General features: G+C 37.9%; 1 protein-coding gene and 1 non-coding gene across 3 annotated transcripts in view; both read left to right on the top strand.

Moving 5' to 3' along the window:
- Positions 1-9,010: 9,010 nt before the first annotated feature.
- Positions 9,011-9,118, top strand: LOC129654439 (U6 spliceosomal RNA). The gene has a single exon (XR_008715504.1). It is a non-coding gene; the product is annotated as a U6 spliceosomal RNA (small nuclear RNA).
- A 2,540-nt stretch (positions 9,119-11,658) lies between these two features.
- Positions 11,659-18,127, top strand: part of KIFAP3 (kinesin associated protein 3) — a 148,523-nt gene continuing 142,054 nt past the window's right edge. The window contains exon 1 of one of the 2 annotated variants that reach the window (XM_055582209.1): positions 11,659-11,813. In XM_055582209.1, coding sequence (XP_055438184.1) covers positions 11,710-11,813 — 104 coding nt within the window. In that variant the 5' untranslated portion in view covers positions 11,659-11,709. Of the gene's footprint in view, positions 11,996-18,127 lie in introns of both variants that reach the window. The other variant, XM_055582210.1, reaches the window with a different exon arrangement.

Here is an 18,127-nt window from a genome sequence, read left to right as displayed (position 1 = left end):
GCCATCTATGGTGTCGCACAGTTGGATATGACTGAAGTGACTTAGCAGCAGCAGCAGCAGCAGCAGCCTTCCCTGGTATGGTAATGGTTCCTTAAAGGGACATCAATTTGGCAGGAATTTTTCCAAATCAGAAAAAATTCTTTTTTCCATTGTGCTATTATTTTTATGGCATGTGCTATCTATACATAAAAAGAAAGAAAAACAAAAGAAAGAGAATAAGGGATAAAGAAGAAAGGAAGAGAAAGGGAAAAAAGGAGAAAGAAAGAAAAGAAAAGTTAAATGTTTTATAGTCAAATACATATTATTTAATTTCAGCCCTATACTTAAAAGGATGGAGTTATGTCACTCATTGGAACATCATATGTTTCAACCCAGGAAGCACAAATTAATTTCTTATCCAACTTTAAAATTGTTGCTAACTGGCCGTTGCTAGGAACTGATCTAGAATGAATTGGCAGTTCTGGTTCTGTTCTTAGTAACCCAGAGGGTATGTCATAAACACTTTGCTCTAAGTGCTCTAAACATTTTCTAATTCTGCTGCTAAGGTTTCATGGGAGAGGTCTGATTACTAATCTACCCTTTGCCTGAATTTATCCAGACTAGTAGTTCAGCTCTATAGTGTTTCTGGAACACATAATATGCACTAAACAAATGTGTATTGAATGAGAGAGAGATAGAATTCAATTAATATATCTAACTCAAGTGAAACTTCTATCACAGTGAAAGATCATGGAATTGAAGTAATAAATTGAAAAGAGATGGTGTGACATATTCTTTATAGAAAAAAAAACCTAATAGGTAAAAGCAGTTTAAAACAATCTAGGACAAATACAAAACAAAATTTGATGTGGAATGTAGATGTGTGGCAAATAAGGCTGAGACACCAATTGTTCCCTGATTGCCTATTCATATATTCAAACTCCTTCAAGGTAAGGTCTGTATTTTATTCTTCTTATAGCTTCAATTCTTGGATGAATGCATTGTGCAGAATAGAATTAAGTGTGTGAATCCACAGTCATCTCCTCCTTTTCTACAGAGATAATTTATAGCTCTACCATAGAATGTATTTCTTTGAGATGTATTTATTTTGTGCGTATCTCTACTGGATGTAGATACATTTCTTCAAGTCAGGAACTATGTCTATTCATTTTAGCATACTCAAGTTTAAAGTAATGCCTGCTTATAACTTTTGGTTAAGTTGACAAAGCCAGCTGATCTGGCTGGATACACTCAGATCCTCTTCTTCCCTCAACGTGTCGTGCACACATCTCCAAAAGTACATACAAAAAAGCTGGGAACTTCCAATTGAATATCTACATATATGACTACACATACAAATTAACACACACAGTTGTTTGTGTGTGTGCATGAATGTGTGTGTATAAGTGTGACAAAATACATCTTCTGTTTATACTGGACAATATTCATTTTATTGCATGTCTTTAAGAATCATCAGGCTGACATGTATTTAAATAGTTGATACAACTATTTCCTAAAAGTATGGTTCAGGCTGTAAGAGAACACGGGGGAGAAAAAGCACAGAGATTTATTATTTTCCCTGTGGGCCACTTCCCTCCCTGTTCTGACCCTTGGAGAAACCTAATGATGTCATAGATGTTGTCTTACGTCACATTAGTGGAAAACAGAGGTTACCACCATCAAAAAGAGGATGTATTTTAAAGGGTCCTTGTAACTTAAATCTCTTTTGCATTAAGATGTGCAACGTGAGCTCAAATTAATTTGAGAAGATGACTGCATTAATAGCCAGTGGATGTGGATTCTTTGGGCCACAGTGGCCATTTGATGATATCCCAAAGGCAGTCACAAGGTAAGAAACGATTTTCTCTGAGCTTTTGAAGTCTATCAGAATTGAAATTTAAAAGCGACTTATATGGGGAATAAAAACTGTAATTCTTACGTCTCTATTCTATGTTGCTGTGTGGATAAAAATAGAACAATTGCTAAAATAATAAATTTCAACATATAATTTTTCTATATCAAAATGCTTTCATGATTCCTGATGTGTGCAGAGAATATCCATATGCCATATTCTCTTACACCAGGCTTTCCACAATTTTGCCCCCCCCTGAATTTTCCAAATTTACTTTTTACTGCTCTCCCATTTGAACCTAATTCTCTAACCATCTCAACTACTTGCATTTACCTAAATATACAATGATATTTCATATGTTTGTATATACACTGTGTATATATTATATGCATGCATGCCTGCTAAGTCGTTTCAGTCATGTCTGAGTCTTTGCGACCCTATGGACTATAGCCCGTGAGGCCGCTCTGTCCATGGGATTCTTCAGGCAAAAATACTGGAGAGGATGTCCGTGCCCTCCTCCAGGGGATCTTCCCAACCAAGGAACTGAACCAGCTTCTCTTACATCTCCTGCATTGGCAGGCAGGTTCTTTACCACTGGTGCCACCTGGCAAGCCCTTTGAAAAATGGGGATTCTCCAAGCAAGAACGCTGGAGTGTACTGCTATACCCCTCCAGGAGATATTCCCAGCCCAGGGATGGACCTCAGGTCTCTCACATTGCAGGTAGATTCTTTACCACCTGAGCCACCAGGGAAGCCCAAGAATACTTGAGTGGGTAGCCTATTTCTCCTCCAGGGGATCTGCCCAACTCAGGAATCGAACCAGGGTCTCCTGCATTGCAGGCGGATTCTTTACAAGCTGAGCTACCAGGGAAGTCCCCACATATTGTATAGACACTGTGTATAAAGTATTGCCTTTTCCTAGGACATCTCTATTATGCTTTTCTGGTAAGCAATTTTTTATTCATCCTTTGTGAGCTCTACCCTAAGCTTCTCTCCACCATTAGTGGATTATACTCTTTTTGTGTCAACATTTTACTTGTTTCATGCTGCCATTACGACATATCTCACCATGTAAAGTTATTTGTTTACATACATAGTGAATATTTCATGTGCTTCTTGAAATCTATAATTATATTTAATAAAGCAGGATTTACCATTTATTAGTTATTGTTATGTGTTAAGAACTGTGATTGGAAATGTAATTGGAAATTCATGATTTTACACCTTTTGAATCACTCGTAAACAAATCACGTCCATCAGTTCAGTTCAGTCACTCAGTCGTGTCCAACACTTTGTGACCCCATGAATCGCAGCATGCCAGGCCTCCCTGTCCATCACCAACTCCTGGAGTTCACTCAGATTCACATCCATCGAGTCAGTGAGGCCATCCAGCCATCTCATACTCTGTCATCCCCTTCTCCTCCTGCCCCCAATCCATCCCAGCATCAGAGTCTTTTCCAATGAGTCAACTCTTCACATGAGGTGGCCGAAGTACTGGAGTTTCAGCTTTAGCATCATTCCTTCCAAAGAAATCCCAAGGCTGATCTCCTTTAGAATGGACTGGTTGGATCTCCTTGCAGTCCAAGGGACTCTCAGGAGTCTTCTCCAACACCACAGTTCAAAAGCATCAATTCTTCAGCGCTCAGCTTTCTTCACAGTCCAACTCTCACATCCATACATGACCACAGGAAAAACCATAGCCTTGACTAGATGGATCTTTGTTGGCAAAGTAACGTCTCTGCTTTTCAATATGCTATCTAGGTTGGTCATAACTTTCCTTCCAAGGAGTAAGCGTCTTTTAATTTCATGGCTGCAATCACCATCTGCAGTGATTTTAGAGCCCCCCAAAATAAAGTCTGACACTGTTTCCACTGTTTCCCCATCTATTTCCCAGGAAGTGATGGGACCAGATGCCATGATCTTCGTTGTCTGAATGTTGAGCTTTAAGCCAACTTTTTCACTCTCCACTTTCACTTTCATCAAGAGGGTTTTGAGTTCCTCTTCACTTTCTGCCATAAGGGTGGTGTCATCTGCATATCTGAGGTTATTGATATTTCTTCCCGGCAATCTTGATTCCAGCTTGTGTTTCTTCCAGCCCAGCATTTCTCATGATGTACTCTGCATATAAACTAAATAAGCAGGGTGACAATATACAGTCTTGACGTACTCCTTTTCCTATTTGGAACCAGTCTGTTGTTCCATGTCCAGTTCCAACTGTTGCTTCCTGACCTGCATATAGGTTTCTCAAGAGGCAGGTCAGGTGGTCTGTATTCTCATCTCTTTCAGAATTTTCCACAGTTTACTGTGATCCACACAGCCAAAGGCTTTGGCATAGTCAATAAAGCAGAAATGGATGTTTTTCTGGAACTCTCTTGCTTTTTTGATGATCCAGCGGATGTTGGCAATTTGATCTCTGGTTCCTCTGCCTTTTCTAAAACCAGCTTGAACATCTGGAAGTTCATGGTTCACGTATTGCTGAAGTCTGGCTTGGAGAATTTTGAGCATTACTTTACTAGCGTGTGAGATGATGCAATTGTGCGGTAGTTTGAGCATTCTCTGGCATTGCCTTTCTTTGGGATTGGGTGTCCATAAAGTCCAGTAAATGCAGAACTGGAGAAATGTAGGAGAACAGAGAAACACCTAAGTCTGGAACTTAAGAAAAACTTCTAGAAGGTACAGTTTTGCAGAAGAAGAAAACTGTGGTATTACAAAGAAGTCATCCCAAAGCAATGCAGCCCAACTCTTGATGAATATAGGCACAAAAATTCTCAACAAAATACTAGCAAACTAAATTCAAAAGTACACTAAAAGGACCAAGTATCCATGTTCAAGTGAGATTTATTTTTAAGCTGCATGGATGGTTCTATATACACAAATCAATAAGTTTACATCATATTGATAGAAAGATGACAATCATATGATCATCTTAATAGATGCAGAAAAAGCATTTGACAAAATTCAATCCTTTCTAGACACAAACACTCAACAAACTAGCAATAGAAGGAAATTATCATATTTAAGGTCATCTATGAAAAGCCCACTGCTAACATTATACTCAACAGTGAAAAATGGAAGGCTTTTATTCTAAAATCAGGAAAAAGGCAAGGATGTTCATTCTTGCCCCTTCTATTTAACACAGAACTGGAAGTACTAATAAGATCATTTAGGAATGAAAAATAAATGAAAGTCATCTAAATAGGAAATGAAGAAGTAAAATTATTTCTGTTTGCAGATGACATGTTTTTATATTAAAGCCCTTAAGATTCCACAACAATCTATTAGAATAAATGATTCAATAGAATTTCAAGATCCAAAACTGATGTACAAAAATCAGTTGTATTTCTATATCCTAACAATTAACTATCAAAAGAAGATAGCAATCCCAATAATAATATTATTTAAAAATTTAGAAATAAACTTCATGGAGGTAAAAATCACATACAATGAAAACTACAAAACACTAATAAATGAGAAGAAAGAAGTCAAAAACAATGGAAAGACAACCCATGTTAATGGATTAGAAGATTTGATATTGTCAAATTTTCTATACCATTCAAAGTTACTTAAAGATTCAATCAAATCTATCAATGCGAATGAGATTCCAATAGCATTTTATTTTACAAAGTAGAAAGACAATCCTATATTTTATATGGGACCAAATGGCCCTCAAATAGCCAAAACAATCTTGAGAAAAAACAATATACCTAGCGGCATCTTACATTCTGATACATATACCAATGGGACAGAAGAGGCAGCCCAGAAGTAAACCCACACAGACATTCTTTATTAGAGTGAGGATGTCATCTCCTATTCTTAGTTTTCTGATAGCCTTTTAAATCATGAATTCTGTCAAATTAATTTTCTGCCTCTACTGATGTGATCATATGGTTATTTACCTTTATATTTTTAGTATGGTAAATTATTGGATTTTCATATGTTAAATAACCTTGAATTTCTAAGTTAAACCTCATATGATCACAGTGTAGTGTATTTTTTTATATATTGCTGATTTGATTTACTAGTATTTTGTTAAAGATTATTACATGTATGGTCACTAAAGATATTTGTCTGACTATGATACCATAATAAAGCCGACCCTTTTAAATGAGTCGATAAGTATTCCTCCATTCTCTAATTTCTGCTTGAGTATGTAAGTTGACCTTATTTCTTAGGTAGAATTTATCAGTAAAGCTGTGCCTGGAGTGTTCTTTGTGTGAAACATTGTAATTAGGTTTTTTATTTCTTTAAAAAAAATAGAGTTTTAACAATTTCTATTTCTTGTTTCAGTTTTAGTGCTGTGTATCTTTCAAATCTAATATGTTTCTATCTTTCTGATCAGTTTGGTCAAGCTAGTGAAAACACAAGTAAAAAAATGAAAAAAAATATTTGAACAAAGACTTCACCCAAAATACAAATGGTAAATAAGCACATGAAAATATGCTTATACCATTAATTATCACAGAAATACAACTCTAGTCAAATGAGATATCCCGACACATCTGTTACAATGACTTGATTAAACAAATTAAAAACTTGATAATACCAAGTGCTGGTGAGGATGTGGATGAAAATAGCACAACCACTTTGGAAAACAGCTTTGCAGTTTCATAGAGTTATTCATATATTTGCCATATAGCTGAACAATTTTACTCTTGAGTGCTTTCAGGAGAAAAGAAAACTTTAGTTGATACAAAAACCTGTGTGTAAATATTTATAATGGCTTTATTCATTGATCCCAAATACTAGAAACAACACAAACATGGTGAATGAATGAACTGTGATACATTCATTCAGTGGAATATTACCTAACAGTAAAATAGAATAAATTAATGAAACATCATATGAATGGCCCCCAAATGCTAAGAGAAAGAAACCAGACTTGAAAGGCTATATCAACACACTTACATTTAGGTGAGAGCCTGGAAAAAGGGAAATTATAGGAACAGAAAGCAGATCAGTATTTAACAGAGCTTGGTGTTGGGGGAATAGGATGACTCTAAAGAAACACAAAGGAATTGAAGGGATGATGGAATTGCTCTATATTTTGAGTATGAGTCATGTGCTTGTCAAAACTCATAGAACTGCACACCAAGAATGTATCTTATTGTATGCAAATTATACCACAGTTTAAAAAACACTGTACATAATCTGCAATTTACTCTTTCATTCAATATAATGTTTCTAAATACTCATTCATGTTGTCTGTATAGTTCTAGTTCATTCTCTGGTTCAGAGAAATCTGATGCATAATATTGCATTGTGTGAATATTTCCAACATATTTACCCATTCTGCAGAACTATTTTGGAGTTCTTTTTCAGTTTTTCTTTTTCTGTTATGCACAACACTGCTCTGATAGTTCTGGAACAAATCTCATTGTGCACATATGCTAGAATTTTCTGAGTTATATAACTATGGGTAGAAATGCACAAATTTAGAGAATATCTTTATTCAACTTCACAAAATAACAAAGACATTTTATTCCTAAGTGGTAGTCACAATGAACACTCATACCTGAAATGGTTACTACATCATTTCCAGGATTTCACATTTTTACAAGCATTTGATATTGTCAGACTTCTTAAATTTTGCACCCTCGTCAGTGTAACATTATATCTTTTTATAGTCTAAATTGGCATCTTCCTGGTTATTATTGAGATAAAGCATCTTTTCATGTTTTGTTTTACTTCCTATTCCTAATTCTTTTTCTCCTCTGTCCATTTTCCCATTGAGTTGTTTGTGTTTTCCTTTTTGATTTATAGCAGATCTTGAAATAGTCAGTTTAATCCTTTGTTAATTTTTATGTGAGGCAAATAGATCACATCATTTTTTAACTTATCTTTTTCACTTTCCTTATGCTGGTGGTGTTGATAATCAGAAGTTATCAATTTTAAAGGAGTGAATTCATCAATATCTTATTTTTAGTGTTTTCTGTATCTTGTTTTAAAATGTATCCTTAATTGAATGTCATAAATATAATTTATATTTTCTTCTGAATGTTTTTAAAATTTTCTCTTCTACACTTAAGAGTTTATTCAATGTGGAATTAGCTTTTGAATATGGCATGAGGTAGGGATCCAGTTTGGGCTTCCCTGGTGGCTCAATGGCAAAGAATCGACCTGCAAAGCAGGAGATTCAGGAGATGTGGGTTTGATCCCTGGGTCAGGAAGATCCCCTGGAAAAGGGCATGGCGACCCATTCCAGTATTCTTGCCTGGAAAATCCCATGGACTAAGGAGCCTGGTGGGCTATAGTCCATGGGGTTGCAAAGAGTTGGACACAACTGAAGTAACTGAGCATGCATGCATGCAGAGATCCAAATTAATTTGTTATATATGCATAAATAATTGTTTCAAAAACATTTTTTGAAAATGCATTTTTCCAAAAATACATTTTTCCCATACTGATCTGAAAATTCACTTCCATCATATTTCAAGTTTACTTATGTGCATGGGTCTTGTTTTCTGTTTCACTCAGGTTGTCTCCCTATGTCAATTCTATACCTTGTAATTATTATTCTGATATATCTTGATATCTAGTTGGGTATGTTCCCCACTCTTTGGGATCATCTTCTTTATTTAGTTATGCATGTGATATCTGTTTACCTGAAACTAATAGACTGCCACATATTTCTTCAGCAAAGATGTGTTTATTTGGGCTCAGCAGAGCATTGTAATTTGGGGTCTGAAATTGAGGTGAACCACTTGCAAGTGCCCATTAGGCAATGCTTTTATAGAGAGAAAAATTATGTTGGGAGGGCTATAGTAAACAGAGTCCATGACTTTTCATTGACTGTGACCTTGCCAGGAGAGAAGAAGACTCCTTCTTCTGTCAGGCTCTATCAACAGGGCCATAAGAGCACCTTATTCTGCTTCCCAACTCTATTTAATTGAGATTTTCATTTATTAGTCTTTTATGAAAGTGAAAGTGAAAGTCGCTCCATTGTGTCTGACTCTATGCGACCCCATGGACTTTACAGTTCATGGAATTCTCCAGGTCAGAATACTGGAGTGGGTTGCCTTTTCCTTCTCCAGGGGATCTTCCCAACCCAGGGATCAAACTCAGGTCTCCCACATTGCAGGCTGAGCCACAAGGCAAGCCCTTTTATAGATGTAGATTAGTCTTTTTAGATAGAACAATTTAGTTAAATTCAGGTTAATTTTCATCAAGAATACTTAATAGGTGCTCACTTTGGCAGCACATATATTAAAAATTGGAACAATACAGAGAAGATTAGCATGGCTCCTGCGCAAGGATAACACGCAAATTTGTGAAGCGTTCCATATTTTTAACCACTACAATATTGTAAAGTAATTAGCCTCCAATTAAAATAAATTAAAAAAAACTGTGAAGTTGTGTAAGAAAAAAAAGAATACTTAATAGGTGATCTTGTGTGCTTCCTATTGCATATACTATCAGGGACTATGACTACTAATGATACCTCATTTACTTGTTTGTTTAAAATGCTGATCTCGCCATTGTAAAGTAACATATTTTTTTCCATTTAGAATTATCAGGTAGTCTGTGGGGTGAAATTTCGCCACATTTTAAATTATTTTATAATAAATCAATGAGGTGTATTATTTCTCAGTGTTCACAAAATAGTAACTATCATGATATTGCTCCAGTACTAGCAGACATTTTCTGTTTAAAAACAAAAAAAAACTTTCCCTCATTAAAAGGAGGTAAATTATGGTTTATTTCCAAAAGGCTTGGATTAAATGCTTAATTATTTCCTTTAATTATCAATTTTCAGAGTAAGGATTTGATGTAGTCATTACCATCAATGAAAGTGAGGTTTTGTTTTTCTGTGTTTCTATGAGTCACTGAATATCATTATGGACTCCTGGATTTTTATTATGTGTTAAATCAACCATGTAATTATTCCTTTTGAGGAAAATTGCCTAAAAATTGACTAGTGTCTTTTGAACACAATCCCATTAATATTTCTTACTTTCAAGAATAAGATGCCTAGGCTCAAGAATAAGATGCCTACTGTTCCCACTATACACTGAAAGTTTCTCTAGTTCAGCCCCAATTTCAGTTTATCTTCTTATTGATCTAGTTTTCAGTTCTTCCTGCCTGGCCTCAGGGCATTTCTTTTAGGGTTTTTTTTTTTGTTTTTTTTTTGATTGGATGATAATTGCTTTACAATGTCATATTGGTTTCTGCCATACAACAATGTGAATCAGTCATAAGTATACATATGTCCCTTCCCCTTGAGCCTCCCTCTTTCCTCTAGATTTTTGTTGTGATTATTGTTTCAAGATCAGATATGCATTTTTTTTCAACTCCAGATATTTATTTGATGCCAACTATGAGCCAGGTGCTGTCCTAAGGGTTGAGAAGTAAGCAAAGCAAAATCTTTGATCTCAAGACGCTTACATTGCAAGTATGTGCAGGAGATGCAGGTCTGATCCCTGGGTTGGGAAGATCCCCTGGAGAAGGAAATGGCAACCAACACTTGTATTGTTGCCTGGGAAATCCCATGGACAGAGGAGCTTGGCATGCTATAGTCCATGGGGTCACAAAAGAGTCACACAGGACTTAGTGACTAAACAACAACATACATTTTAATAGATACTGTGATCTGGCAATATTAGGTTTTAAGGTAATCTACCTATAAGTGATGATTTATAAAATTTGTATCAGTTATGAGAATGAATATTAAAAAAAAAAACAAAAAACAGAAAACAGGAAAGAACTGCAGTATTCCAAGTATGAAATGATTAGGCTAGTAGGTAGAAGTGAGAATTTAAAAGCTGGATTGCAGAAATATCTTGAAGGAAGAAATGATAAGATTTTTAAATAGCTTAATAAGAGGTCATGATACAAAGAAAGTTAGCTGTCAGAGTTAGCTTTATGACCTTCCCTGGAAGACTGGAGGAATGACTAAAACATTGATAGAAATAGTGTAGCCTGTGTGAATGGGTAGGCAATACCATCTCTTATTGGTATGGACTGTGTCCATACTTACATATTCCGTGTATTGCATTGCATTAACTTAGTGCATATAAAAAAGACAGAAGAACAGTGGTGTTGACATAGCCCAAGGTGACTGAAAATGGAGAACCTAGAGTAAGTAACAGGATTGCAGGTGGGGAGTAGAAATGCCTTCTTCGTATCCCTCCTTTGATTCCACATATAAGTGATATATGGTATTTGTCTTTCTGACTTCATTTAGAATGATGAGATTGGCACATTATATCAACTCTATTTCAATTAAAAAAAGATAAAACCAAAACAAACAACAACAAAAAACCAGCCCCCTGCCCTATGGCCAGAATTGCTAAGAGCTGCCTGTCTCAGGGAAAATGAATCCAAAATTATCCAAAGTTCAGAATAGTTAGTTGAAGTTGTAATTTCAGGAGCTGTTTTCGTGGGGGGGGGGGGGGGAGGGGGGAAGTGCATTGTAGATTTAGGATATTAAAGTGGAAGAGACAGATTTGCCCTTTGGTTAAAGTTGATATTAATTGTATTCATTTTGTACAAGGGCTACATTGTCGGCACAAATTCCAACTTAGCGCAATCAGCGCTCTTCCTTTTCCACCTTCCTTTTCCACAATGCCCCACGTACATGCCTTTCTTTACAGGTTCTTAGCCAAGGGCTGGAGTGTTCAAGAGCATTCTCTAATTAAATGGTTAATGGATTTCTTCTCCCTGTCTTGAAGCAAAAGACCAGAAATTCCAATTCGACTAGGGGGATGACTCTTTCAATTCCCATCCTCAAGGGGGCGGTGAGCACGGAGACACCCTTTAACTAAGCACGCTGAAATCTGCCGCAAATACTTTCACGTTTGGCTGCAGGGTGCGTCAGATTAGTCCCAAGGGCCAGCCCCGCATACTGAGCCTGCGCACACTGGCGCCGCTGGAGCAGGCGCATGCGCCTTGGGGCGGAGCTCACCCGGGCAGCTGTGGGCGGGTCTGAGCAGCTCCAGTGTTTTGGGGCTCAGGAGTGGTGGGAGGAGCCGGTGGCCTCACCGAGGTAACCACAGCGCCGTAGCTGCCCCGCCTTGCAGGCCTCAGGACTGTCATCGCCTTTGGGTGTGGGGTACCTTGGCCAGCGTCCCCGGACATAGCCCGGCCGGCCTCTCTCAGACACCCCCATCCTCCCCACGCCGCCGTCGCCGCCGCCATGCAGGGGGAGGACGCCAGATACCTCAAAAGGTGACGACTCCCCAAGGGTCGGTCCTCCCCTCCTTGCTCGGACCGTGAGGATATTAAGAGGTTCTTGGGTTGGCCATGAAGTGTCACTGGGCAAAGCCAGAGGCTTAGAATAGGGATGGGAGACAGGGGAAAAATCACGGAAAGGGAGGGATAAAGGTGAATTGAAAAGAGGAAGGGGCCCTTGTGGGGTGCGGTTTTCTCCAGCCTTCTTCCCTGACTCAGCGGGGCCCTGACAGCATTGAAGATGGTTTCCTCGATACCTCACATTGTGGGAGAGGGGAGAAGGGCGGAGTAAACTGCGTCTCCTCTCTCCCCCCATCCCATCCTCCGACTCTCTGTTTCCCCCTACTAGATAAATCTTGTGGGTGCTTGGAAATGTATTCTGGCGCCTCTGTTCTATGTTCTCCAATTTGGGGTTCGCTGCCATGGGGTTTTGAAATAACGAAGGGGAAAGAAGTGGTGGCTTTTAATTCATGGAAGGCTGGATTGAGATGCTGATGTCCAGTCTATTTCTGCTTTCCTCATCCATTTCGTTCATTTCACTGCCATGTATAGTGTAATTTTTGTTAATTATCAGGAGATTTGTTCGGAGCATGACATGAAATTGGCATTTCTTTAGTTTAAAAATGTTTGTAGTATCAATTACTCCTTAAAGAAAAATGTAATCTCCGACTATATGACTCAGGTCGAAGATAAGATCATCCCTCAAAGAAAAAAAAAGATACCTTTCATTGGGCCAAGAGTTAGTAGTGATGCAAGAGAAAAAAATACTTTAATAAGAACTCTTCATTTTTAGCTAAGGCTTTATCACTGATTGTGTAAATACCCTAGTCAGTCACATGTATTTTTTTGGACTCAGTTTCCTTATGTAATAGTGGGGCAAATAATGAGAGATATGAGAACCAAATATAAAAATATTTTTAAAAGATAAAACATACATGTAAGATAGTGACATCATTTCCATTCATAATATACTTTTACTAAATATATTTATCCTGGCTTGGAGGGCCCTAATCATAGAAAGATCTAACCTTTAACAGACTCTTAAAAGTGATTGAAACTATTGTAAAATCAACCAACAAACCAACCAACTGCATTCACCTTCTTTGCAGGCCTAAGGTGTATATTGTATGGAAATATATCTGAAATTGTTACATAACCAGGGCTTACCAGTAAGCATTTTTGAAAAAATGTAATCATAGCAGGTATACAGTCAGCATTTATTTCCTCACTGAATTTTGCTTACGTCACTCATTTAAAATATCTTGATTGAAAATTTTGTGAAAGAAGAAAACAAGAAATTCTCCTTCACCTTTTAAATTCCAGGTTCTTCCAGAGCAAAGAGTCACTATTACATCATTAGCTTATTTTCACGCAATTGTAGTTGTTCTAGAAGATAGTTTTCTTAGAATTCTTGTACCCTATGGTCCCTTAGGCATCCTATGACTTGTAATTGTCAACCCATTGCTTACTTTTATATGATGGGGAGTCCAACAAATAAAATCAAATGAGCCACTCTGATGTAATGTTTGCAGTAAAATAAGGTCAGAATCTGGAAAGACTGAAATATACACTTCTCCATTTTGTCTAATTTTGACAACATAAATAAAGAGTTTGCATTGCCTGCTTTCAGTTTAGAAATGTGCATCCAACAAATAATCATATAGACTGGATGGCTTATAATATTTTACAGAACATTCCATTTTAATGATTGGTTCTTTGATAGTAATTACCTGTATTCCTTTTGTAATAATTTTACTTTTGTTTTTAACAAGAGGGCAGTATGTTTTCAATCTAATTGATTCACTCTAGTTTTAATTAGAGTGATTATTATAATTTCAGTGATTACAATAGCTATTTCAGATAGCTACAATAGTAGCGATCACTGAGAAATCTCTAGTCTCTTTATATTTACATTTATGTAATACATTGCTAAGTCATTGCTAAGTCACGTCAGTCGTGTCCAACTCTGTGTGACCCCATAGACAGCAGCCCACCAGGCTCCGCCGTCCCTGGGATTCTCCAGGCAAGAACACTGGAGTAGGTTGCCGTTTCCTTCTCCAATGCATGAAAGTGAAAAGTGAAAGTGAAGTCGCTCAGTCGTGTCTGACTCTTCACGACCCCATGGACTGTAGCCTACCAGGCTCCTCCATCCATGGGATTTTCCAGGCAAGAGTACTGGAGTGGGGTGCTATTGCCTTCTCCGATGTAATACATTAGAGAATCAAAAATTGGGCTTCATTTTTCTACTGCCAGTTAATATTTTTATTTAATAATACTTAATACATACTTACTAAATACTTACTGCATGCCTAGCATTGTTCTGGTCACTGAGGAAATGATGAAATAGACAGTTCATATCCTCAGTCAGATATACACACAAATAGTATAAATAGTTAAAATCTAGTGGGGATTAAACAATTTTTTTTGACTCTTAAAACTCTCTAATGGCGTTCCATTGCTCTTATAGCACCTGCCTTTTCAGTTTCATCTCTCTCTGTTCCCCTCTTGCCCCCAACATTTTCAGAAATTACTTCTTTTAGATCCCTGTATGTTTCGGTGTTAGATTCCAAGTGCCCTACTCATTGTCTGGAACTTGCCTGATTCATTACCCAGCTAACTCTTCATGTTTCCTGTTGTAGCTTAAATGTCACTTCTGTGACACTGTCCTTTCCCACCTCACAGTCTACCTGAGCTGCCCTTCCCCACCACACAATCCACCATGCAGGTCAGATACACCTGCTAGCTTTCCATAATACCCAATAAATTGTCCTTTGTTCGGAGAAGGCAATGGCAACCCACTCCAGTACTCTTGCCTGGAGAATCCCAGGGACGGGGGAGCCCGGTGGGCTGCCTTCTATGGGTTCACTTTCATGCATTGGAGAAGGAAACGGCAACCCACTCCAATGTTCTTGCCTGGAGAATCCCAGGGACGGGGGAGCCTGGTGCGCTGCCGTCTATGGGGTCGCACGGAGTCGGACACGACTGAAGCTACTTAGCAGCAGCAGCAACTGCTTTGTTGTTATTGTTTGTCTTTCTCGTTGGTCTATAAGCTGCAAAAGGGTAAGAATTTTTGCATACATATTCATAAAGGATATTCATAAATTATATTAAAAATATGTTCTGTTTTGATGGCGTCTTTGTCTTTTTTTGGTATCAGGATAGACTGGCCTCAGGATGAATTGGGAAGTGTTGCCTTTGTTTTCTGTAATTTTAGAGGAGTTTGAGAAGGATTGGTGTTAATTTGGTAGAATTCACTGTTGAAATTATGTGGTCCTAGACTTCTCTTCGGAGAAGGCAATGGCACCCCACTCCAGTACTCTTGCCTGGAAAATCCCATGGGCGGAGGAGCCTGGTAGGCTGCAGTCCATGGGGTCGCTAAGAATCGGACACAACTGAGCAACTTCACTTTCACTTTTCACTTTCATGCATTGGAGAAAGAAATGGCAACCCACTCCAATGTTCTTGCCTGGAGAATCCCAGGGATGGGGGAGCCTGGTGGGCTGCCGTCTATGGGGTCGCACAGAGTCGGACACAACTGAAGCGACTTAGCAGCAGCAACAGCAGGCTTCTCTTTGTTGGCAAATTTTTCATCACTGATTCAGTCTCTTTACTTATTAGGGGGCAATTCAGAATTACTATTTCTTTTGAAACAATTTTGGTAGTTTCTGAGTTTCTAGTAGTTTCACCATTTCATCTAGGTTATCGTCTTTGTTGGCTTACAGTTCTTAATCTCTGTGAGGTCAGAGATAATAGTAGTAATGTCCCACTTTAATTTCCAGTTCTAGTAATTTGAGTCTTAGTTAAACTAAAGGTTTGTCAATTTTTTTGATCTTTTCCAAGAACCAACTTTTGATTTTTTAAATTTCCTCTGTTGTTTTTCTATTCTCTATTTTATCTCTGTCTTTATTATTTTCTTCCTTCTAATAGCTTGGTGTTTCATTTGCTCTTTTTCTAGTTCCTCAAAATATAAAATTAGGTCATTACATTGAAGTCTTTTTTAAAAATTGATGTATAATTGACATATACCATTATATTAGTTTCATTATGTACAACGTAATGATCTGATATTTATATATATTGTCAAATGATTACCACACTAAGTCTAGTTAACATCCATCACTACACAGTAACAATTTTTTTTCTTGTGATAAGAACTTTTAAGATTTATTCTCTTAGCAGTTTTCATGTTACAGTATAGTATTATTAACCATAGAAACCATGCTATACATTGCAACCCCAGGTCTTATCTGTTTTATAACTGTAAGTTCATACCTTTCAACCACCTTCACCCACTCCCCACCCCCACCTTTGGCAACCACCAACTTATCTGTATTTATGAGGTCACTAACAAGTTTTGTTTTACTTTTATATTTCACATATTAGTTTGAAAATATGGTATTTGTCTATCTATCTATGAATTATTTCTCATAGTATATTGCTCTCAAGATCTGTTCATATTGTCGCAAATGATAAAATTTTCTTTTTATTGCTGAGTGTGTATATGTGTGGGAGTGTACAGAGATGTGTATTGTGTGTGCATGTGTGTGCATGCTTGCACGCTCAGGACTGTCTGACTCTTTGTGACCCCATGAATTGTAGACTGCCAGGCTCCAACCAGTCCATCCCAAAGGAGATCAGTCCTGAGTGTTCATTGGAAGGACTAATGCTGAAGCCGAAACTCCAATACTTTGGCCACCTGATGCGAAGAGTTGGCTCTTTGGAAAAGACTGATGCTGGGAGGGATTGGGGGCAGGAGGAGAAGGGGACGACAGAGGATGAGATGGCTGGATGGCATCACCAACTCAATGGACGTGAGTTTGAGTGAACTCCGGGAGTTGGTGATGGACAAGGAAGTCTGGCGTGCTGCAATTCATGGGGTCGCAAAGAGTCAAACATGACTGAGTGACTGAACTGAATATGGTTTTCTCAACAGTATTTATTGAAGGGACAGTCTTTTCCCAGGTGTATATGGTTGGCTCCTATGTTGTAAATTGATTGGCCATATGTGTGCGGGTTTCTTTATGGGCTCTCTATTCTGTTCCATTGATCTGTGAGTCTGTTTTTATGCCGGTACCATATGCTTTGATTACTGTAGCTTTGTAATATAGATTAAAATTAGGACACATGATGCTGCTAACTTTGTTCTTCCTCACATTGCTTTGGCTATTCAGGATCTTTTGTGGTTCTATACACGTTTAGGATTTTTTGTTCTATTTCTGTGAAAATTGCTATTGAGATTTTTTTGATTTTTTAATTTATTTTCAATTGGAGGGTAGTTGGTTTACAGTATTGTGTTGGCTTCTGCTATACAACAACATGAATCAGCCACAAGTACACATGTGCCCCCTCCCTCCTGAACTCTCCCCCCATCCTCCCTTCACCCCATTCCAGTCCTCTCAGTTGTCGTAGAGCACTGGATTGAGCTCCCTGTGTCCATACAGCAGCTGCCCACTGTCTCTGTTTTACACATGGTAGTGTATATATGTCAATGCTACTCTCTCAATTCATCCCACTCTCTCCTTCCCTCACTGTGTCCAAAGTCTGTTCTCTATGTCTGAGTCTCTATTTCTGCCCTGTTGATTGGTTCATCGGTAGCATTTTTCTAGATTCCGTATATATGCATTAATATATGAAATTTGTTTTTCTCTTTCAGACTTAATTCACCTGCGTAACAGGCTCTAGGTTCATCTACCTCACTAGAACTGACTCAGATGTGTTCCTTTTTATGACTGAGTAATATTTCTTTGTACATATGTACCACAACTTCCTTATCCATTCATCTGCCTGCCAATGGACACCTAGGTTGCTTCCATATCCTGGCTATTGTAAATAGTGTTGCTATGAATATTGGGGTACATGTGACTTTTTAGTTACAGGTTTATATACCCAGTAGTGGGATTGCTGGGTCATATGGTAGTTTATCCCTACGTTTCTAAGGAATTTCCATACCGTTCTCCATAGTGACTGAATCATTCCCACCAGCAGTGCAAAAGGGTTCCCTTTTCTCTGCATACTGTCCAAACATTTATTGTTGGTAGATTTTTTGATGATGGCCATTCTGACAGGTTTGAGGTAATACCTCATTGTAGTTTTGATTTGCATTTTTCTAATAATGTGGTGTTGGAGAAG

This window comes from Bubalus kerabau, chromosome 5 (genome assembly GCF_029407905.1).
Source record: "Bubalus kerabau isolate K-KA32 ecotype Philippines breed swamp buffalo chromosome 5, PCC_UOA_SB_1v2, whole genome shotgun sequence".
NCBI lineage: Eukaryota > Metazoa > Chordata > Mammalia > Artiodactyla > Bovidae > Bubalus > Bubalus kerabau.
Note: the sequence above shows the minus strand (reverse complement) of the source record. Positions and strands in the feature narration are given on the sequence as shown.